Consider the following 25,189-nt stretch of genomic DNA (forward strand, 5'->3'; position numbering starts at 1 on the left):
GTTGTAGAAACATCTCAAGGATGATCAGTGGAAACAGGATGAATCTGAGCTCGATTTTGAGTGTCATGGCAAAGGCTGTGAATAATTATGTAGGCTACATGTGATTTTTTTAAATTTTTAAATTTTTAATAAATTTGCAAAGATTTCAAGCAAACTTCTTTCACGTTGTCATTACGGGGTATTGTTTGTTGAATTTTGAGGAAAATAATTAATTTAATTCATTTCGGAATAAGGCTGTAACATGACAAAATGTGAAGTGAAGCACTGTGAATACTTTCCGGATGCACTGCAAAGCAGCAAATTTGCCCTGCAATGAAAATTATTGCTGTTATGACTAAGGGGGCTTCGAGGCTTGTATCAAGAATATCAGGTACTTTCAGATGGAGCTCTGTATCTAGGCTTTTATCGTTTTAGTGAAGTGATGTCAGTGAAGTTCGAAGCTTTGTTTGATTGCAGTGGGTTCACTTTTGGTGTAATTGAGCCTGAAGACATTGGAAAAAATATTGTCTTCTGTCTAGTTCACATTAATCACTTTAACCCTCTTTTATCCAGTCTAAATAATGGCACCATTTTCCTCTGTTTAACAAAAGCACTTACAAAATTATGAAACATCATGAACCAACAATTGAGCATAAAACTTTAAAGAATTTATTTATTTTACATGTGTTTACTATATGAGTGTATATGTTAAATTTACCCTTTTAACCATGTAGCGCACGTTTTGGCACTGTCACACTACTATTTTTCTGCACATTATTAAGATGGACCAGCAGGTGTCCTAGCGTGCATTCAAAGCCAAAATCAACCACTTTTCAGCGCATTAGCTTGAAATAATAATAATAATAACTCTGTCTCTTCCATAGCTGCCAAACTTCATTCGAACTTGTTCAAACAGGTTACAGCATGGCAACACGTCGTGCCAAAGTCTTACAAGTACTGGGGCCAGTTGCATTAACATAGTCACCGTGTTAATACTGTCTAAAGAGATAGTTTGACTAACTTAATCAAGTGTTAATCAACCTTAATTTTCAGATTGAACTTAGGCAAGTCTACATTTTTGTGTGACTGATTATAAAGAATTATGACCAGTCGTGCAGAAACAAATTAGATGACTAACCTTTAAGACTAGTCTAAGCAGTTTATGCACATGGCCCCTGGTCTCTGCAGAAGAGCAATGGGAGTTTCCGGATCAGTGGGCGAGGACAGACCAGAGGGAATTTCCGACCTTGTTACCTGCTCACGTCACAGTGATGGTTGTGTTTAGGGGTGGAGTCAGTCAGTGACATCTCAACATTGAGTTTTTTTATATGATTACGTAATCAATCATAATTGACATTTTGATATGTATTTAGCCTATATTTTAATGGAAAATCGATTCATAATAAGGGGGTTTGCATATTTTCACTTTCATTGTCAGCAGCTTTAGCATTCTGCAGAATAATTATTTCTGAGTTCAACAGAGGAAAAGCCAATTGGGTGAGTAAATGATATGATTTTCATTTTTGACTTAAGTATCCCTTTTATGTTAAACAAAGAGGACTACAATTCATTACAGATGCTTAACCCTTAATTACTGTACATAATAAACGAGAGCATCTGGTAAGTGTAAATAAAGCTCTTTATTCACTCTTATATGGGAAGTAAAAAGTCATTGATGCAGTACAGTAGCTTTGCAGTCACAGTGATACATTCCAGGCATTTTATTTAATAATAAAGTTTCTTTGCATAGCAGCAGTGGAGACTGCAGGTCAATTTGGCTTTCACAATATCTGCTACTAGTTCTTTGTTTATATTTATCTTATCATTTTTCTGCACGATTTAAAAACTCTGTGCATTTCATTAATCATCAGACAATAGAAGTGCAGTAAGTAACTCATGATTTTGCAACTTTAACCACACACCCTCTCCACAAGCCTCTCAACCAACTCAATGTCAGCAAACCTAAACACTCAAAATGACTGACAGATAAAGCATTTTGAAGTACTTAAGAAGCATTTCTAGCCAACTTTTGCTGTTTACAGAGCCTAGGACTGTCACAGAGGCATGTCAATAAAACTGACACGTCAATAAAAACACTTCTATTTCAATTATATTTGTCATTTTTTAAATTGAATCACATAAATATTCAAACCGGGTGAAGGCTGGAACTTTTAAAATGGAAAATGCTCTCCAAAGGTTAAAGCGTTCTCGTTCTCTGAACAGCAAATAAGAATTCAACATAAGTTTATTAAAAGCAAAAGCAAGCAAGATAGAGGCATATGAATTACTCAGACGTACCCTACAGAGTTTGAATAGAAACTCAGGGTTTGATGTAATGGCTTCATTGTAGCTATAAGATCCCACCTGATCTCTTGATAAAACTACATTTTTTATTTATTATTATTTATTTATTTTATTTTTTTGCAGTTGGTAAATTTGTACAATTTTATTTGTACAAAAACCTAAAAAAAACTTTAAAAAACAAACATACAAATTAGATTGTACAAATTCACCATCAATTCTCCAAAACATAAAACAGTTACAAATGAGAGTGTGTTGATGACATCTAACCATTTGTGTAATATTTGCTTTAGCAATGTTAAGTCCCTCATTGTCCCTCTTCATCTATACTGGAGTCTGTTCTCAATGAGTTCACCTGAACATTTTTTTAGAAAAACTCCAATTGTTGTCTGCAATAATCTTCTCATTATTCTAGGTTGCTAAATCAATGCTCATTGGAAATAAAAAAAAAATCCAATTTGATGACCATTACCCTTTTGCTTCTATTCTGGGTTTTTCGCTGCATCCTCTTCCTCTCTCACTTCTGTCCTGTGCTCTTCTGTCTCTTCCTTCTCTTCTTTTTGGGCCTGTTTACAGTCAGAAGGTTCATATCCTCCTTCAGTTACTTCCTCATTTTCTATATGGGTTACTTGGGTCCCCTCATTTTCTTGGGGCACATCTCTGTGCTCTGTCCTTTCCTCTTTTGGGCCATTGGTGGGTTGAGCAGAGTCCATTTTATCTTCTGTATCTTCCTGCGAAGGCCCACCAATCAATTCCCCTTCATCTCCATTCTGGTGTTGACTATCTGGTTCACACAGAGAGTGAAATCCCTCGTTCCATTTTGCCTCCTCACAAGCTGACTTCCTGTGTTGTCGTGTGGGCAGCCGTCGCTTAAAAGACAGCCTAGCTCGACTCTGTGAAGTGAATGCAAAAAAATCAGACTGGCCGAGACTGTACACGTAGAATTCATTCATTACTTTAATCAACTACAGACTACAACTGACATATTTTGTTTCAAAACATACTTAGCTGCAATGCTACATAAACAACATGCTAACTGCATAGAACCTCATAGCTGTAACTCCCTGTGCCATACAAATAGCCCTCGTCATGTTTACCAGACAGGACAATCAATCGACTCACAACTGATTCCAGCAGAGTGTGGCATTAGCATGTTGCTAAGCTAACAACACAATACTCATTTACTGAAGTGAAATAAAAGCTCATTTATAATCAACATTCTTCTTGACTAGTCAAACTGAGCTTGTCGCAATTCAATCTAGGACTGGTTCCTGCAGCTTCCTTCCTGTGATGGTTTCTGCTTAGTTTTTTAATATAGCCAGCATGTTAGAAGCACACATATGATGCCCTAAAATGATGTCTAGGTGGAAAGATTAGGTTTTGCAAACATAGCTGGTGCTCATGACGGCAGTATTGGATTTGCTAGATTTTACACACAACAAACAAAAAGAGAATTGTGCGTATAAATAATAAAATAATAGTTTGGTTTCTACAGTGAATTAAACATCTCATCCAAACATCTCATTATTATGTTTCCTGTCTTACACAACATGCCGTTATTATTTCAGTGTTAGAAATCACTAAAAATTATTCGGTAAGTGAGTGAACTTTCCAAATTAATCAAACTGAATTACAAACAGATTCAGACCTTTTTGTGAATCCATTCATCAGACTGTTTCAAAATAGTGATTTATTTGCAAATCTCGTGACTTAAATTTGAACTCTAAACAGCATTAATGTAGTGTAGTAGACCCCTGCACTACATACTGCCTATTTACTTGATGCAATATGCAATAATATATCAAAATATTTTATGTAAGAGAAAAAAATTACATTTAAAGCTGGTATTACTACCAAATTATTTCTCGCAATGAAACTGGAAGGTTGAGTTGAGCCATTGTGGAATATGCATTCAATGTAGCGGGCTCTTTATGAATACTGCATAATTTGTCAAATGTACAGTAGTAGATTATATTTGCATTCCCGAATCAAAGAGCATAGTTCAGCAGCTAAGGGCAGAATATAAACAATCATGTGTTATGGCTGCATTCTCTTGTGAATGCTCCTTGAAGCGGTGCAGAGGGTGTGATGCAGAAGTGGCCTGATTGGATTAGAGTTTGCAAACGCTGTTGTTATGTCCTCAGGCAGTGCATGGACAGTCTCTATAGGCTTACACAGCGCTTAAGCCAACAATACTGGCTGCACGCAAAGAGACGTGCACCTTGATGCTGATATTATCAGATCCTATTCTGCACACATCAGAGAGTCTCTGAGAAACCGCAAAGCCTGTAAAAGGTTACTGCTGAACTTTCAAGAGATCATGTTTTGCAATTCACATTAGTCTACAACAAGTACACGTTTTCAATGATCAACTGAACTTAAATGATCACTCGCAGTCCAAAATATGTGTACAGCCTGAGCCTTGCATTTCCAATAATTATTTACTGATGCACTCCTAAACTCGTTACAATACTTAAGTAAATTCCAAGTATCCCTAAAAAATGCAAAAATGTTGGTATTTTTCTACAAAGTAATATTAATGCATATTTATATTATATCATATTTTATTTATATTTTTATATAGCAAGCGAGCATTAGACCATTAAGCATGGAGTCCCTAAGGAGACATAGTGATAAAAACTATTATGAAATGGGAAGAAAAATCATATTTCAATGCTTTCTCATCTCTTGCAATTGTTGCATTACTCAGAGAAATTTTGCATTTTCTCGACGCAACTTTTGCATTCTCACACACAATATTTGCTATCTCTTGAAAAAGTACCCTGAGAAACTTTGTGTTCACTTGTAAAAGCACTGAAAGATATTTTTCTACCATTTAATTTTTTTTACCATTATCACGTCCCAGACATTTACACTCTTCTGAAGTAAGGAATTTGTGTCAGCCCAGTTAAGTGTAAATATTTGGTACTGAACACAAATGAATGTCACTTCTTTATCTGAATCAAATCTTCATTCTAAGGTTTTCAAGTTTGTGTCTCATCAACGTTACAGTAAGTTCCCAAACAAGAGTAAAGCATACTTTAAATGTATTTTGGAAAGTGAGATCCTTTGTATTGCTATTGATAAACTAATTGACCTTGTTGATGCTAGGCAGTGGAGTACCCTCGACCGGCTGCTCGAAGCTAACCGGCGCCTCATCTTCGCAGGACAGCTGAGTGGGCTGCAGGGTGGAGCTCAGGGAGCTGCAGGGGCTGATGGGACTGGAGGCAGTGGACGGCTGTTTGGACTCTGGACTTTTGGGTGGGGAGATCAGGACAGTTGGAGAGAGGGCAAGATTGGCCTTAAAGAGAGAAGGAAACAATCTGTTATGTTCTTGCATAGAGACAAAACTAGTGGTCAAATGAAAATATTTCTAAAATGCTCATTATACCAAAGTGGATGATATAATGTACATTAACATAATGCAACTTACTGATGATGAGATGTAAATAAAACTGTGGGAGTTAAATGACCAATTATTTTACTCATTATTAAATTTGTATTTAGTGGCACACAGTGCAGTGCATCGTTCAAGATATATAACTGTTGTGCTCAACACCGGGTTAGCTAAAACAGTAAGAAAAAAATATTTATATATATATATATATATATATATATATATATATATATATATATATATATATATATATATATATATATATCAGCTAGTTTCTAAGTTTCTATTCTAAAATAACTTAAACTAAATAAACTAAAATTAATTAAAAATAAATATATACTAATTAATAAAATGACAAACTAACAAAATTACTAAGACTAAAGTAAAAACATAAAAACTCAAATTTAATTTAGAATAACAAAAACTATAATAGTATATCAATGATAATAAAATAAAAGGGTACTCAGGTTTGAGTTTGGCCTGGGTCATGTCTTTAACCTGTTCTCTCTCTCTCTCTCTCTTTACTAAAGGCAAAAAGCCAATTAATAAAATAAGAAATAAGTAATCAATCAAACTTATTTGACAAACTTATTAAAAGAAACATAGTATTTTAATATGGAAATATAAAATGTAATGTTACACATGTAAATATTATTTTAAAAAGTGAATACAATAAAAAAACAACATTTAATTTTATATTATAGCAAGCTAATATTTTAGTAAAAATTGAAAATGCAATATACTTAATATGTTAAAATATTTTAATTAATAAAAATAAATAAATAAAAACAACAAATTATTAGTTATTCATGTTTGTAGAATGCTGTCAGAATTTTTTTTTTTAAATATAACTTTTTTTTTTTTAATTGCTTTTAAATGGCAATTAAAAACATGTTCGTCAGGCCATTCACAGTGATACACTCTTAAAAATAAAGGTGCTTCAAAAGGTTCTTCAAGCAATGCCATAGAAGAACCATTTTTGGTTCCACAAAGAACCATTCAGTCAAAGGTTCTTTAAAAAAAACATCTCTTTCTTACCTTTTTACAATCTGAAGAACCTTCTTTCACCACAAATAACCTTCTGTTAAACAGAAAAGTACTTCAGATGTTAAAGGTTCTTTATGGAGCCATTTAGACAAAAAGGTTCTTCTATGGCATCGTGAAGCACCTTTATTTTTGAGAGTGTATCTAAGTTTTTAAAATTATCTTTACCTTGGCTACCTGTGTGTTACCCATGGTTAACCTCTGGGATAGGCTGTTGGACATAGATCAGGCTTAGTTTATATTCCACTGGTTCTGGCTAAAACGAATAAGCCTGATCTCAACAAATTAAAAAAACAAATGATCTAAATCGTATGAGCAGATATTATTATCAGTATGACAGAAGTGAAACATATAGATATATATACCTCAAGAAACAGCAACATAAAAAACTACAAAATTTAAACTTGCACTGTAAAATGAAATATGTTATTCTGAAATTAATATCTCCTACCTGTACAGGAGAGAACAAGAAGAGAGAGAAATGGCAACCCTTTTGTCCCATGACTGCCTGATAGCTGCTAAGACGAGTCTAGTACAGCTCAGCATTCAGCGACTGAGGCTAAGCCGTTATCTCATTAGAGTCCTTGCCTGAACCAATTGGAGGAGACAGTGCAGCCCTGTCCCTCTTATGAGCAGACGTATCCCACGGACCAATGACAGTTCAAACAAACTAGACCCTTCTCATGAGAGATGCTGTGTAGAGTTTAGTTCCAGGTATTGACAATGCAGTACTACTATTTAAACTCTAGGTGGCAGAATAGTTGTGTTAAAATCCTTGAATATTGTTTACTGCAAACTGCACATTAACACTGTATACTGCAATAAAATGTCTTAGTGGATATTATTATATTGAGCTCATTGGTTATAACAGAAGAACTCCATTTGCATACTATTGTATGTATAGTATACATACTATAATATAAACTACTGCATAAATACTAAGAGTATCATTGTAGCATGCCATTCTGAACATCTTTAGCCATTGGGTGGTCTTGTTTGATATGCCCTTGCAACAGCACATTTTCAACACTAGGTGACAGTAGAGTTTTCTAAAAGTAGGAGCAAGTACAAGTATAATTGCAAAATTCTATAATATGACTAATATTTTGATGTTCAAAATAGACCATAAGTTGCCCTTTACAAATAAATAAAAAATAAAAGGAGATTCCTATTAATGCTGCAGGAAGCATATGCATTTAAAATGAAAACTCAAACAATTCCCTGCATGTTTCTGTAACATCTAGGCTTTGTTTCATTGTGTTGTTGGTTCTGTTTGCCTCATTATTTGACCCTAGTTTCCCAGTGTGTTTGATTCAGTCTCATTCAGTTCAACTGTTACTCATTAATTAACTCATTGGCTCCCTTTGTTTCCTCATGTGTAAATGACGTCAGTTTCTGTAGTTTCCTAGGTCCAGTATTGTTTGTATGTTACTACGCCTTGGTTGTGAACTCTTATATCTTCTTTGTGGATTAATTAAAGCCTGTTTGGACTCATATTTCGCTTTGTTGTCATGTTTGTGCCTAAGAAACTTAGCAACATGACAGAATACTGGACCCATAAAAACAATGGATGTAGCATCAGACTTCATCTCCCTCACAAAAGAAGGCCTTTTTAATTGATTGAATATTCGACCAAATTCAGGGAGTTGGACCAGCTCTCAGATTTAGATGATACTACCTTAAAATAGTGCCCCTGAGCACAGTCCAGTCGCTCCAGTCCCAATTGCTCTGGTACTCGTGTGGGTGGGTGAGACACACAACTGTAATCAGATGCTTACAGTAAAAAAATAATTTTTCAACATCTCTCTGCCAATTACTTTCAATATTGTACAGAAATGTACATAGGAGCTCATGAAAGAGAGCTTTAGGTTTTGAATAGCTGTGTGTGCATGATATATCCATAAATAATATATTATGGCAAAGGTGTTTGCAACATAAGACAAATGTTTGCTTTTGAGATGTGATTGTGATATTTTGAACGCAGTGCTTCATTTTGCAGATATGTGAGGAATTTTGTGTGTGCAATTCTTGGATTTGTGTGTAAAGTTTTAAAAAGAGGCAAAGTTTTAAAAATGTAAGCAGTTGAAAACTGTAATTAACTCATTAGCTCCCTTTGTTTGTTTGCTTCATCCAGTATTATTTGTATGCTACTACACCTTGGTTGTGAACTCATATCTGTTTGTTGATTAATTAAGGCCTGTTTGGACTCATCTTTGTCTTCTTCGTCATGTTTAGCAATCACATATTTCAGCGAATTGTTTCACAAGGCAACAGGTTTCCTGTTTCCTGAATGAAAGTTCACTTCGGAAATTATATGTAAAATTGATAAGCAACCTAACAAACCCACAAGGTCAGCATCTTTCAAATGCATCTTTCATATGGTGAAAACCTGTGCAAACAGATGGTAGAAACTAAGATCTTGTGTAAAGAAATTTCACCTGTAGTTTTTCAATGAGGGGTGAACTCTTTAGCTTCATCTTAGGAGGAGGAGGATAAACAGACGACTTCTGCAACAACAACAAAAAAAAGTTACTTCAAAGACATTTGAGATGAGACCATTTTACATGATTCCTGGCATAAAGATATAACTAGGTGTTTTAACATTAATCATAGTAACTAATGTGTCAATGTTTACATGCTCACCTCTTCATGTTCTTCATCGTTTTGGTTGTTTATCACCAGAGAACATGGGGGTCTTCTCATAGATATCACCTGCAATTCAGAACCGTACTGTAAGCTACAATACATGAAAATAGAATATGTTCATTATTCACTAACAAGACTTTCAGCAGACTTTGTAACTGACTCTAGGTGGAAACACCACTTTTGTTAACAGTAGAACTCCTCAGTTAATTTGCAGACCAACGTTGACACACATTGCTTCAGAACCAGTCCTCAAGGATTTTTGTACCGTTTAATTTAATCATTATATGAATAAAAGCAAACGTAATTTTGATTAGGAACAACCAAGAGACAAACAGAAAGACGTCAGAAGTTCCACTACCTCCATGTTTCCTGGCATTGGCAGTGCATAACCTTTGAGTTTTCCAGCCAGCTGAGCTACTGACTGCTTGACTGGCGCTTCCTCCTGCAAGCAGAAAAGCAGAAACTGTTTGTTTCACTCAAATGTGTTACTGTTGGATATTCTTTGCTGATGGACCGCAGTACCCTGATCTCGCTTTATTGACACAGAATCCCACAGGGCCTGTAGTGAAGCTCAGACCGCCCAACACAAGCAAGGAAGCTTGCGGGGGAAAGCGCACACCCTACTGCTCATTTTACATCTTTTTCAGGCCTATTATATAAGACAAGCATGATGCAATAATAGGATCAAAATTCAGCATGTGCTTGTTTTTACTAGACATGTTTTCTTACTTAAGAACAACTGGAAAATTAAAGACCTTTCAAAACTATGAAATGGTGACATCAGAACCACAGAGAGGGGGGTGGTGGAGAGGCGGGCTATACTTTACCGTTTTTTAATAGAGCCACATTTATGACAGTGTCACAATTATGATGCATACATTTGTGAGTGAGAAATATGACTATGCATTTATGAGAAAAAAAAATTTAATTTGAGAGATATTCATTTGTTTTTGAAAGCTATAGTCACAATTGTGCAAAATAAACCGGAATTATAAGAACGAAGTTGCAACTGTGAGATCTAAAGTCATAATTATGAGATAAAAGTAGCAATTGTGAGCTATCAAGTCATAATTATGAGATAAAAGTAGCAATTGTGAGATATCAATTCATAATTATGAGATAAAAGTAGCAATTGTGAGATATCAAGTCATAATTATGAGATAAAAGTAGCAATTGTGAGCTATCAAGTCATAATTATGAGATAAAAGTAGCAATTGTGAGATATCAATTCATAATTATGAGATAAAAGTAGCAATTGTGAGATATCAATTCATAATTATGAGATAAAAGTAGCAATTGTGAGATATCAATTCATAATTATGAGATAAAAGTAGCAATTGTGAGCTATCAAGTCATAATTATGAGATAAAAGTAGCAATTGTGAGATATCAATTCATAATTATGAGATAAAAGTAGCAATTGTGAGATATCAAGTCATAATTATGAGATAAAAGTAGCAATTGTGAGATATCAAGTCATAATTATGAGATAAAAGTAGCAATTGTGAGATATCAAGTCATAATTATGAGATAAAAGTAGCAATTCTGAGATATCAAGTCAAAAGTGGGTTATATAAATATGTGAACAAAAGATATAAAGTTGCAGTTGTGAGATATAAAACCACAATTACAAAAAAAAGAAGTTGCAATTCTGAAATATAAAGTTGCAATTGTAAGATAAGAAATCAGAATTAGGATATATAAATTTGTAACTGAGAGATAAAATTCCAGATATGAAAAAAAAGTTGAATTTGTCAGATATGTCAGATTTGTCAGAATTTGTTTATAAGAAATACAACGTCACAATTGTGAGCTATACTTTGTAGTATGCAGCACACTAGTTTTACATTCTGGACACAGCAGCTGTTTTCCCTTGAAGAACAAACATGGGTGTATTCTGAGTTTATCAGCAACACAGCTGACCAGCATCACACTTACTGTCTGGGGGAGTCTATCTCATCACGAGGAATATATCAGTGTTTCACTGAAAAGTGAAGCATTTGCCATGGCTGAATCTGTGCTGAACATTATCCCAAAGTATGTTTCAACACCTCAAACACAAGAGTAAACACTTGTTCTTGGCAATAGCTTATTTTGCACTTGCCTTTTTCTCTCTATGTGGCTCTGCCAGACTTTGCAAACTGAAATACATCTCTCCACCAACATTCTTCCCAAATCTCCCAAATAGACACACTTTCCACACTTCATTTAACTAGATTTCCACACACACAGTGACCCCACTCGCCTTGCTTCCTCCAGCCACAAAAGCACACTCTATCACTTAATATCACACACTTTCACTGCACACATTTGTGCTTACAAGCACAGAAAGAAGACGTGTTTCCCCCAATCCACTTCCCTCCATTTCCTGCAGTTCCTTTTCTTCGCCCGTGATAAGCAGAATTCCCCTGAGACCACCCACCCCTTGACTCATTACTTTGGTGCCCATGATTGTTAACTCTTTCCTGTCCTTCGAAAACAAAGTCCCTGTAAAAAGGGTAAACTTCACAACAAGGACAATAGGGTCATGAATTTGTTTAATGTTTTTTAAACCCACCTTTATTGGTATTTTTGGTAAAGAGGACATGAGAAGAAATCCCTAGGAAAAAAACATCACAATGGAGAGCGTTGAAATATGTCATCCATAGTAATATATGTTTATGACTTTGTATTTCTTCCAAGGAATTTAGGAGATACATAATTTTACTTAAATGTGATGGGGGTTTTTTTGGGTTGGGGGGGTGATGTACATTAATATTACAGTCAAGTCGAATTAGTCAAAACATTCAGTTCCAATTAAAAGAGTAAAATCTGTTAAACAAAACAAGACACACAATGCATCATTTTACCTACATCAGTAAGCCAGAGATCGTTTTAACCCTATCTTTGGATAAATCTGTAAGATGGGTGGGAATTATGGGCTCGCTTTGGGAGTGGGAGTACAGAAAGCTCTATTTTAGGGTGCTGTGGCCTGAGAAATAAACCACAGACCGGCCTGTAAGAGTCTAGGTCAGTTATACTTGAGCAAAACCATGTCAGAGGAGAAAGCTCATGTGCAGTTTGTGGTATGAGAAACACTGAAGTAGTGAAGCAGTGTATACAGTAAGTGCAAAATGGAATTTCTAATGGAAGCATATTCACTTTCAGGACAGTTTCACAACAGCAGCCTAACAGCAGGTTCATCTTGTGCTTCCACACTGACAGTGTTTCTGCTAAGTAACAAAACTCATAAAGAAAATAAAGTGTTTTTCACTGTATCTTTAAAATTTGAAGTAGATTACAAGTGCACATTCACAGTACTTAATACGTTAAAGCACTAGTACATATTGGTTTACTAAAGAACCAGCAAAGTTCTTAATGAACGTATCAGACTGTAAATCCCTTTTTAGTTCTAACCAAACCTTTATTTATAAAGGAAAACCACAAAGTTTCCCACAGGGCTGTCCTACTTGAGCAGATGTTACTAGCGACCAAATTACAGTCACAAGAGGATCCAACAGCAAAACTGATCCAGAGACAGCTGAATGTATGGCTCCAGAACACCAGACACAACATGTGTCATATCTCAGATTATCATCTTCCTTTGGAAGGGCGTAAATTGGTGTTAGAGGATACCACAGAAAAAAAAACTAAATTGCCTATGGTTTTGTGAAATCTGCAGACAATGTATTACAGTTTACGCTGTAAACAGTGAATTATCATGACAGCAGTAAACCACTCCAGTCCTTGCATTACAGTGATTTTACCCCTGTTCCAGTTAGGCCTTACCCTATAGCCGAGTAACTTCCATTGAGATAAATGTGAATTCTTAATGGACCCTTTTCTCCAGATATTATAAACCTGTTTTTAAAATCCCGTTGTAATTCTTTGACAAATCTTTGACTACCATGTAAAAATAATACTTATCATCACACGCCACAGTACTGTTGCACCTCTAATCATGTACAAGAAAATTTGACAGCTGACCTCTTGGTACACCTTTGATGCTTCTCTTAAAGATAGTCTTTTGCATGGAGTGAACACTATCAGTAAACACGTGATGCACATGGTGCAATTTACTTTAATTCATGCTTTCTGCACACTGACCTCTGAGAGTTCAGCCAAGGTTCAAGCCTATTTGGGGTCATGAGTATATCTACTATGTATGAGGTAAAAGGAAAAATATTGAACATAAACTAAAAAAAAAAAACAGGGAAAAACTGAAAAAGTAAAGATAATGGTGATTTGGACTGATTCTCTCTAGTCTAGTTGAATAATCCTGCCAGCTAAGACTCAAATAATACGGTCATTCCACATCTCATTATTATGAGAACAGGCGAGTAAGTCTCCATCTCAGCCATTCCAGGAAAGCATGATGTGTTTGAATTTTACATCATTGGAAGATCACACTTTTCCACTGCCTTCACCGGCCTTTCACGCACACAGCTTGTGTTTTTACAAAGGTCCTCTGTGTGCTACATCACTCAAAGCAATGGGAGAAACAGCTACCATATCATGAGGCCTGACAGGAGGGAACATTATGAAGACTAGGTGTGCACCAGGAATTAATACCAATGTTAGACAGTAAAGCAAAATGCAGTAAGACAAGTTGTATAATAGTGAAGATAAGCTGAGCAGGATGTTTATTCTTTATTTATTACATATCTACAGCTTCAAAATGGATTTTATGCAAAGTTTTGGCCTAAAGTGTTAAGGCCTTCTGTACGTGTGTGTGGTCCTAAAAGTTTACAAACTAAATTCACAGATATGAAAATTATTAAAAATCTTTTCTTCCAATAAAAATATCGCTGATCTTTTTTTAGGGACATATACAAAAAGGCAGTTAAAACGCATTTGTTCAGTTTCAAAACCAAGTTAGCCACAAACCAGGCTCTTTTCTTATGGTGCGGTAGCATTAGTGACATTTTAGTGAAATTACATTTACATTTAAGCATTTAGCAGACACTTTTATCCAAAGCGACTTACTAATTTCAGGCGATTCAGGCTAGACATTTTTTTTTATTCAGTAAATTTCACAAGCAAAAAAAGTGTTCGATGAATGATCGCCGCTCACACAAAAGTCACCGTCAAACCAAGCAGATTTCTGCTGGTAATGCAACTAATTCACAAGACCAACTTGACAATGAGCAAAATCTGTGTCCGGAACGCCCTCACTCAAAACTCCCGATCGTGTCGGTTCCTATAATTGACATGATATGGCCCAAAAAAAATTTCAGAATAAGTATGCCTTACTAAACCTTTATTTAGGCAGCATTCCAACTGTCATGGAACCTGAAGGTGATCAGTGTGGAATCTTCAAATAGCAGTTATTTATAGCAGTATTTTATAGCGTATATCCTAGCGATAGCTACTCTACGGAGCTCTCTCAGTTGGTCTAGTCTTGCCTTGCCTGTTTTCTCGTGTTTTGACTCCTGCCCGTGTTTCCTTGATTAACCCTTTGCCTTGCCGTTCGGACTTTGTTAGGACCCTGTTTGGATTATTGCTCGTGTACCTGGATTATCTCTCTGCCTTGCCCTGTTGGATATTTTTGGCCGACCCACGCTTGCCCTTGGATTACTCTTTGTCTTGCCTGCGTTGTTTGTATTGTATTTTTGTATAGTTGTATAGTTGTATTTTTGTATAGTTGTATTTTTTATCCTTTTAGTTTGTATAGGGTAAATACTTATATACAGTATACTTATAGTTAAATCTGTTAGTAGTGTATAGGTTTATAGTGTTTTTTTTTTTTTTTACTTCATTGTTGTAATGTCTGTATTTATGTAGCACCGTGGTCCTGCGAGACACGACATTTCGTTCCACTGCATGTCCCCACATGTAGCGGAATGACAATAAAGCTCAACTTGAACTTGAACTTGAACTTGTTGTTCCTGTTTGCCATTTCATGAACCTTGCTTGTTTTGTGACCTTGCCTTTGAATAAAGCTTGCAAATGGATCTGCATGCCTCACGTCTTGTTCGCCCCGCAACAGAATACTCGGCCACATAAGGAACCAGCAGCTGAAAACAAGGAACCAGCTGAAAAAATGGCGCCGCTGTGTTCGGACGCCGTTCAGGCCGCTCCGCTGAGATTGTGCTTTAACTTACTTTTTTACTTACTTTTCCTATTCCACGTCGGCACTGATCACCTACAACATAGAAACACTTTTGGACATTGGAAACCGCTACACTAACCTGTTCCAGGACACTTTATCCAGGAATCCTTCATGGCCAGTGGAGATTCTTCGGAACGCGGAGATGAACAATAACCCCCCGAGGCAACGGATCAAGAAACACCACGGGAAACGCGCTGGGATTCGAGATAGACTCCGGAAAAGGGCTCACAGTCCTCCTCTCCTGAGCATTCTGCTTGCAAATGTCCAATCCTTGGAAAATAAGATGGACGATCTTAGAGCCAGGATTAGTTTCCAACGGGACATAAGGGACTGCAACATCCTTTGTTTGTCAGAAACGTGGCTTTCGTCCATGGTCCCGGACACTGGTGTAATGCCAAGTGATAACTTCTCTGTTTTTCGGATGGACAGAACAGCAGAGGCCGGTAAATCCAGGGGTGGAGGAGTGTGTTTCATGATTAACAAGAAATGGTGTGATCCCAGGAATATCTCCATTCTGTCGCGTTCCTGCTCGCCTCATCTGGAACATCTTCGAACATCGATCATAGTTACTGCTATGTACATTCCACCACAGACGGACACTGGCTTGGCTTCGTCTACGCTTCATGATGTGCTCAGCGGCTACATTAAAAAACATCCTGACGCTGCCTTTATCATCGCGGAAGACTTTAACAAAGCCAATCTCAAACAGGTCATGCCGAACTTTACCTACATTTCACTGCTGGTTATACTCTGTATAATTGTGTATGTGACAAATAAAAATCTTGAATCTTGAGCTTCTCATGTGGATATTGGCCAGGTATGGACACTGCAAGATTGTTATTAACCCTCGAGCAAGGCTTCCGATCGCTCGAGGATTATGTACAACAGTATTTAGAGATCTGCCAGACTGTGCGCTCATAGATCTTTTTTGTGAGGGCATTAACCAGCCGCTCAAATCGCAATTAACCCTTGAAGGTCCCCATTAATCTCTAAGTGATTTTATGGACTATGCTTTATTGACTGTTGGTTAAGCGTTCACTGTGGGTGTCGTGGAGGAACGCGACACCGCACGCACTCGTCAAGCCAAGTCACCGATGATCGTCACAAGTCTAGCCTCGTCTCCGTTGATCATCACGAGCCAAGCCACATCTCCGCTGATCGTCACGAGTCTCTCCACGTCTCAGCTGATCTGCCAGAGTCTCTTCACATCTCCGCCGACCTTCCAGAGTCTCTTCACGTCTCCGCTGACCTTCCAGAGTCTCTTCACGTCTCCGCCGACCCTCCAGAGTCTCTTTACGTCTCTGCCGACTTTCCAGAGTCTCTTCACGTCTCAGTTGATCACCCAGAATCACGTCTTCAGTTCCCCAGGCTTGCATGGTGGTGGTGCCCAGTAATGCACTCTCAGCCTGTCAAGTCACGGTTGACGGTACCATTTCTAAACTCTCTGCATTTGTTGAGACTTCTGATGGTATTGCTGTAGAACCTCTAGAGGTGGCAGCATCTGCTGCAGAACCTCCAGAGGTGTCAGTGGTATCCACCTATGAGTCCTTGTCCTGCCCTGTCACGGCTATGGAGGCCATCTGTGAGCTCTCGTCCTGTGCCGTCACGGCTATGGAGGCCATCTATGAATCATCGTCCAGCCCTGTCACGGCTATGGAGGCTGTCTATGAATCCTCGTCCTGCCCTGTCACAGCTATGGAGGCCATCTATGAAGCCCTGTCACGGCTATGGAGGCCGTCTATGAATCCTCGTCCTGCCCTGTCACGGCTATGGAGGCCGTCTATGAATCCTTGTCCTGCCCTGTCACGGCTATGGAGGCCGTCTTTGAATCCTTGTCCTGCCCTGTCGCAGCTATAGAGGCCATCTGTGAACTCTTGCCTTGCTTTGAACTGGCCACGGAGGCCATTAATGAACCTTCCTTTGCTCATGTCACGGCGTATGAACCATTGTCCTGTCCCGACCCAGCCAAAGAGGCTGCCTTTGAACTACCAGTCCCGTCAGTCACAACTAAGGAGGTTATGTGTGAACTTCCTGACTGTTGCGTTGCACCTCTAGGGGCCGTTCGTGAACTTTTAACCCTGCCTGTCATGAAATCAGAAACTATAAATGCACTCTATGTCTGTCCTTTTACCCCTATCATTGCCAAAGAAACCATTAATGAACTGTCCACCCATCCTGTCTCAGTCAGGGAGTCTAAGTTTAAACTCTATGTCGGTCCTGTTCCAGCCAAAGTGTTTGATTATGAACTGTCTGTTGGTCCAGTTCCAGTCACTGAAATGTCTGTCAGTCCAGTTTCCCTCAATGAGTCTGTTTTTGAACTGTCTGTCTTGCCAGTTTCTGTCAGTGAACTGTCTGCTTCAGTCTCTGTCCATGCCCCAGATCCTGAATTATATGTATGTCCTGTTCCAGTCCTTGAGTCTAACATTGAACTGTCTGTCTGTCCAACCACTCTCAAGGAGGCCAATAACGAGTTTGTTGCCCTGTCTGTCACAACCCAGAAACCCGCCTTGGAACCCTTAAACCTGCCCGTCATGAGCCCAGAGACTATCCATGCATCCCATGTCTGTCATGTTAACTCTGTCACTGTCATAGAGACTATTTATGAACTGCCATGTCCAGTTTCAGCCAGTGAAGCTATTGATGATTTTTTTAGTGTTCTCTGCCTCGTCCCTTGGGGCCATCAATTTTCTGTCTGTCTCGTGTGTCTCATTGTTCCCTAGGTTCCAGTCCCTGCCATGGTCTTCAGGTCCGTCTGCTCCGCCGAGGTGGTCTTCTGCTCATGTCTGGTGGTCTTCTACTCCGGTCTGGTGGTTTCCTGCTCCACCTGCTCTGCCGTGGAGAGCTTCCGCTCCGCCCTGGTGGGCTCCTGTTCTGTCTACTCCGCCCTGGTGGGCTCCTGTGCCATCTGCTCCGCCCTGGTGGGCTCCTGTTCCTGCTCCACCCTGGTGGGCCCCTGCTCTGTCGGCCCTATCCTGGCCTCTGGCTCCGCCCTAGTTTCCTGCTCTGACGGCTCTGCCTCGGTCCCTGGCCACTCCACTTCCACGGGGACCTGGCCCTCCATCCCTCCCCCTGTTCCGCCTCCGCTCCACCGCCCTCCTGGATTGTATAGGAGCATCTGGAAGCCGCTCCTGGGGGATGGGGGGGGGGGGGGGGGCTATGTCACGAATCCTGTCTATGAACTTCCGTTTAATCACCACCAGAGGTCACTCACTCACCACATTGATTCTTGCACTACACTACTGTTGCACTTCACCATCGGACTACAACTCCCATCGTCCATCGCACTGACCGACACACTGCTGTCACCAATCTCACATTGCACTGATTACACAGCTGATCCCTTCAGACACGCTTTATAAGCATTTGACTTCCTCTCTGTCATCGCCGAGTATTGTATAGCGTATATCCTAGCGATAGCTACTCTACGGAGCTCTCTCAGTTGGTCTAGTCTTGCCTTGCCTGTTTTCTCGTGTTTTGACTCCTGCCCGTGTTTTCTGGATCAACCCTTTGCCTTGCCGTTCGGACTTTGTTTGCCCCTCGTTTGGATTATTGCTTGTGTACCTGGATTATCTCTCTGCCTTGCCCTGTTGGATATTGTTCGCCGATCGTCGGCCCACGCTTGCCCTAGGATTACTCTTTGTCTTGCCTGCGTTGTTCCTGTTTGCCATTTCATGAACCTTGCTTGTTTTGTGACCTTGCCTTTGAATAAAGCTTGCAAATGGATCCGCATGCCTCACGTCTTGTTCGCCCCTGCAATAATTATATTGATTTTATTCAAAAGTTCAACAAACCAGAAGTTAAGGGAATAACATTTTAGACACAATATTAAATTTAAAAAGTTTTAAAATAAAAAAAATTAAAAGTTAATTTTTTTTGCTATTTCGCAAAAAAAAAAAAACCCCATAGCAAAACTGTTGAGATTTTCTGAGAAACACACCGTGGTATTTCGTTACTGAAGGTATCAGCTGCTTTGAAAGAATCAGTTGAATGAATGATTGTGTCACTCGTTCATTAAGTGGTTTGCCACCACCTACACTGTCAAAAAAAATTTAAATAAAGTTGAGCAAACTTAAAAATGTAAGGCAACCAGCTTCAGCAGATTTTTCAATTCTCTCATCTTAAGATTTAAACTTAAAACAACAAGTTGAGAACTCCAAAATTTGCTAAAGCTGGATGCCTTAAACGTTTAAGCTCTCTCAACTTGAGATTTTTTTACAGTGTTGTAAAAAAATTAAAATAAAATAAAAAGTTGAGCAAACTTTAAAACCAGCTTCAGCAGATTTTTGAGTTTTCCCAACTTGTTGTTTTAAGTTTATACAACAAAAAGTTGAGAGAACTCAAAAAATCTGCGGAAGCTGGTTGCCTTCAATTTTGCTCAAGTTTTTTTTTTTTTTACAGTGTAGTTTACTGGCGGTTTTAGTGTCATATTTAAAAGTCTCTTATTTTTCCATCATATTTCTATAATCAATTTATATTTAAAACATAAATCTCAACAATATTTATGCAGTTGTAGTTGTACCAGTTCAAATGCAACTTCTGTGCCACATCCTGTGCAAAGATGAATTTTGTTGGTAGTGAATTTATTTGATTGGTAACAGCTCTATACAGTGTCTTTTTATTCTAATTGTGTTTATTGATTAAAAATAAATGTGGAAATATGGAAATTTGAGTGCTGGTTTGGTCCATAGACTGTAAAAAAAATGGACGTAGTGTCCGTGACGTCACCCGTAGGTTTCTAAAGAGCATTTTTGAAGCTCAAAGTGCCTGGAGCCGGCCGTCGCCATCTTGTACGAAATACGAAAATAATGGGCAAAAAGGCTGGATGTGGTGGAGCTGGTTGCTGAAACCACTCCCGCCAAACGCCAATCCACCTGTCACTCAAGTGGCCACGCTCTTAATTATGCAGAACTTTAAGGCTTGATTTAATTTAAACGGATGAGTTATAAAAAAAAAATCACCCCCTCACAGTTGTCATGAAGGGTAAAATTAGCTATATAGACCAAAATAATTTTTTGAACCAGGCTGTAAACATGTTTTTCTCTGCTGTAAAGTTGGGCATTTTAACATGGGGAGTCTATGGGATTGACTGCAGCCAGTTGACGAATTGTAGTTTAAGTCACTTCCATGTTGGTTTCAAGAGAGAGAGAGGTTGCCACTTGGTTTGGTCTTGGTCTTGACTCGGTCTCGGTCTCATCTCAGTATCAACATACTCTGGTCTTGGTCTTGACTTGCTCTTGATTTAGGTGGTCTTGACTACAACACTAGTCTTAGCACCCACGTGAAAGCAAAAATGTGTTCATTAATCAGAAAACTGCTACTTCTCAGCCAAAGCAGAGATCCTCTGAGAAATCTAATCCCGTCTGGATAGGAAATCTGAGATATTGCTGTATTTTTGTCAAGTCAAGTACCTAGTCCAAATACCTTGACAAGAACCTTTGTCGAGTAAGCTACTGTAATTATTTTCTATTAAAGAGTTGCTAGGGTATTCTGGGTCACTATGCTAGTGTGTTGCTGTATACTACAGCGTTCTGGGTGATCTTCAGTAATGTACACATGCAGACATTCCCACCTCTGTTAATAATGGAAACTGTTATTGTAACTTCTTTTTAATTAACAAAATAGACTATAACTTGTAATAGTACCATTATGAATATTCATGGACACAAATGTGCACATGAGGCCATAAATCCACAAGACATACATATGCCATCCCCTTGTCACCGTATAATTAATTTTCTAGATATGCCCCTTGATGTGAGAGCTAGGACACATTCAACAAATTACAACTTAAATTTCAATGTATTTCTCTCACAAAGATATTGTATAACATTAAAAGACTCTCAAGTACAGAGCACAACCCCTGGTTACCATACACTTTCATTAAAAGAGCAGCATCAACATTCTTCAAAACATCTCCTTTTGTGTTCCACCAAAGAAGGAAATATATATGGGTTTGGAATGACATGAGGGTGAATGAGAATAAATATTTACACAATTGACAGTTTTGGATAAACTGTTCCTTTAAACTTCTATATATTTAAAATTAAATGACGGGAGCAATTGTAATCATTGCATTTGTGACAGTGTACACTATGTAACTGTGACAGTATCCAATAGCACTTGAAATATTGTTGGCTTACTACAATATTACATAATATTTGTGGCCCAAATATTTGTCCAGCTTACCTTCTTACCATCTTCTTCTTCAGTTACGCTGTGTTATCTGTCCTTCTTCCACAACATGCTCAAGCAGAGGGGACTCCCAGTTTTCTAAGTGTGATGGTATGTGGGATTTTCCTTGTGACTTTCTCACATGGTGTTGCTTTCTGCAGTGATGTGTTTCTGATAAGTTCTTCTTTTCTCTTTACATTATTCTACTAGGTTGAAGTCACACTACAAAGAAGAGCTTTCTCTCATGAGTATGACCCTCCCTGTGTTTCCTCTCTCAGTCATCCTTCACTCTCTCTCTTCCTCTCACTCATTTATGTAAACTTTCGGTTAAAAATGAACACACTGGTGCCTTCCATGTACACTGTCACAAATCAAAAGTATGGACACACCTTCTCTTTCTTAATTACTATTCTCTACATTGTAGAATAATAGTAACAATGGAAACACTAATGAAAGTATGGGAATTCTGTAACCAAAACATGCATACTCTTAAAAATAAAGGTTATTTACTGGCATTGATGGTTCAGTGAGGAACCTTTAACATTCATGGAATCTTTCCATTCCACAAAATGTCCTTTGTAGTAGAAAAACATTAATTCACACTTGTGAAATGAACTGGACTTTGGGGGTCAATCGTGCTCAAGCATGGATCAGAGCCCCTAGTGTGAGTACATCCTAAATCTAAGTGAATAGCAGATAGCACACCACAACTATAACCATAAAAGCACAAACAATGATGAATGATGAATTGACAGCCAATTGGAATCATTTCTGATAATTTTCTTTAAAGATCTTAAGCATTTAAAGTGACCGATGACACAACTGCATTGTATACTTAGAATACCCTAATATAGTTACCTTTAGAATTATCGTTTTTGGTGTAAACAGGCCTTAATAGTGTTACTTCACTGGATGGCCAATTTCAAATGTATTTTGTGTATTTTCAAAATACAAAATACTCTATTTGTATTTAAATACATTTCCTTACACAGTATTTTACGGAAGTTCTAAGCGGCCATGAATTATTATAATTTTTCTGTCTTGTTTTCTCGTTATCACGACTTAATTTTCTCGTGATCGTGACATAACGAGTTGTTTTCTCATGATCACGACTTAATTTTCTCGTGATCGTGACATAACGAGTTGTTTTGTTGTTATCACGACTTAATTTTCTCGTGATCACGATATAACGAGTTATTTTGTCGTTATCACGACTTAATTTTCTCGTGATCTCGACATAACGAAAGTTGTTGATCTCAACGTAAAAACCGTTTTCTCACGACGTAATTGTAGCTATAGTGAGAAAATCAGGGTCGCTATATTGTCTTCGACGATAAAGTTGCAGACCCGACAGCCTCCTTCTCAAGTGTCGAACACTTATGTGTAAGTCGTCAATCACTGACAGACACAGAGCTATTTCAGTTTGAGTGAGTCCCTGATCAAAGTAAAAGCGAATACGATCATCCATGAGGCTGCGATGCTTCTATAGCATTTTCTCATGCCGAATACACAGAAAATTAAGTCATGATAACGACAAAACAACTTTCGTTATGTCGAGATCACGAGAAAATTAAGTCGTGATCACGAGAAAACAACTTTCGTTATGTCGAGATCACGAGAAAATTAAGTCGAGATCACGAGAAAACAAGACAGAAAAATTATAATAATGCATGGCCGCTTAGAACTTCCGTAGTATTTTGTATTTGCATTTAAATAAATTTTTTCACACAGTATTTTGTATTTTTATTTTAAGTACATTTTGATGTATTTGTGCCCATCTCTGAGCGCAGACTGCAGACATGTACATTTTGTGGAGAAGCATACCTCCTCCTTTCACATCCCTTTTAATGACCTTAAGATGAACACCAAGTTGAATGCTCTTTGATTACACTTGCAGAAGTCACAACCCAACCACCACATGCCACGTGAGGAACTTTAACGCTTGTGGTTAAGAGAAAAAAGCAATGCTTGCAATGGGTTAAAACAGTCTGAGTAGTCATTTCACCAGCATATGTCTGCAGTAACTCACTTCAGCCACTGTGGACTAACTGAGATTTATGGTTACAGATATTTTGGCTGACATATGGGTCAAAATTGAATGATTATAGTAGCACAGCTAACCAAAAAATAAACTTTCTTTACTTTCCTATTAAAAAAAATCTTTAATTTCATAACAAGCTTTGCAATTTTGTTTAAAGTTACTAAATACCAGGGGGTGTCATCAGAGGTAGTCTCATAAATTTCTCAAAAAGCAACAACCCTTAAATTTTCCAGAACTAAACAGTAAAGGCAAGACTGTATAAAAAACGAAATTACATTTACAAATACTGAAACAAGGTCATTAAAGCACATATGCAGTTTAAAGCAGCAATAATAATGTTACACGCACCAAACACATTTACATTGTTATTATTAATATTATTTGTAAAAGTCTAGTTTGTTACTTAAGTTAAGTTGTTATAAACTATTACCTTAATGTCAATATAAACACATGCGAGTCAGTGGATTTCAATTTACTTTTAGTCATTTAGCAGACGATTTTCTCCAAAGCGACTTACAAGTGACTTTTCTCACTGTTATCAAGTCAATTAGAGTCCCATATACATGGATTCATATAGGCTTTTAAATCAAATGTCTTTTTTTATTGCAGGACATAGAAGCAAAATGTAATAGATACATAAAACGAGATCATACCTCCATCCTCAAACAGGTTTATCCGCGTTGATCTTCTGTATCCAAGCGCAGCACCGAGATGCGTCTGTTCTCCAGTCAGACAGCAGCTTCTCTACACTTTCCGTTTGTTTAGTCAGCAACACCCAGATCTGCCAGCACTTCAAAACACAAACGACAAAGGAAGAGAAACTGTGTGGTGTCCATCTGCGTCTGATCGGACCAACCTACTGTCAGTAAACTCGAAGCCGGACAGTTATGAGTCATGAACAATTATGACAGACTGGCTGTGTCACAAACCTAGTACATTGCCTTCTTTAACCAGCATTATGCCCCGTTTGAAGTTTCGCTTTGAAAACTGATGCCAATCATGTGAGCATGAGGTGCGTGAGTTTTGTGCGTCATATGCGCGATATCGCATTAAGAAAGACGTCTAGAACAAATATGTGGTCTTGTTTCATTAATACAGTGTACACGTTTAAGTTTAGGCAGCGGCTATTTGCCCTAAGTGCAAATAGCTATAGATTCTATTTACACTTTGTTAAAATAGCAAGATTTTCTGCTATTTATACTACTTATTGCAAATAGTGGCAATCATCTGCACCTCAGTATTGTATCGTAAATTATAGTTTTAATTCAAATTAAGCTTTTAAATGGATGCCACCTTATTGGAACAATAAAGCCCTCCCGACACCTACCCGATACTTTATTTTTTATTATTTCCTTCATTTCTATTGAAAATAAATGGCTTTCCGATGCGATATGAGATTTGAAAAGGAAGACAAAAAAGTTCGGCAAAAGGTGGGTTCGAACTCGGTCGATCGTGTCTCGGTAGATCGTTACCATCTAGGCCACTGAAACTAATGTTAAACAATCTCTTTTTGCAATGTT

At 37.9% G+C, this 25,189-nt stretch overlaps 1 protein-coding gene across 1 annotated transcript; it reads right to left on the minus strand.

Moving 5' to 3' along the window:
• Window positions 1-1,601: 1,601 nt before the first annotated feature.
• Window positions 1,602-24,658, minus strand: LOC306851065 (capZ-interacting protein-like). The gene is made up of 6 exons (XM_079387120.1): window positions 24,323-24,658; window positions 9,726-9,809; window positions 9,365-9,433; window positions 9,160-9,228; window positions 5,378-5,581; window positions 1,602-3,173 (listed from the first exon to the last, which is right to left on the minus strand). Exons 1-6 carry the CDS (start codon window positions 24,326-24,328, stop codon window positions 2,763-2,765), a joined length of 843 nt encoding a protein of 280 aa, XP_079243246.1. The 5' UTR covers window positions 24,329-24,658; the 3' UTR covers window positions 1,602-2,762.
• Window positions 24,659-25,189: the final 531 nt, after the last annotated feature.

The sequence above is a fragment of the Barbus barbus genome (assembly GCF_936440315.1).
Source record: "Barbus barbus genome assembly, chromosome: 31".
Taxonomy (NCBI): domain Eukaryota; kingdom Metazoa; phylum Chordata; class Actinopteri; order Cypriniformes; family Cyprinidae; genus Barbus; species Barbus barbus.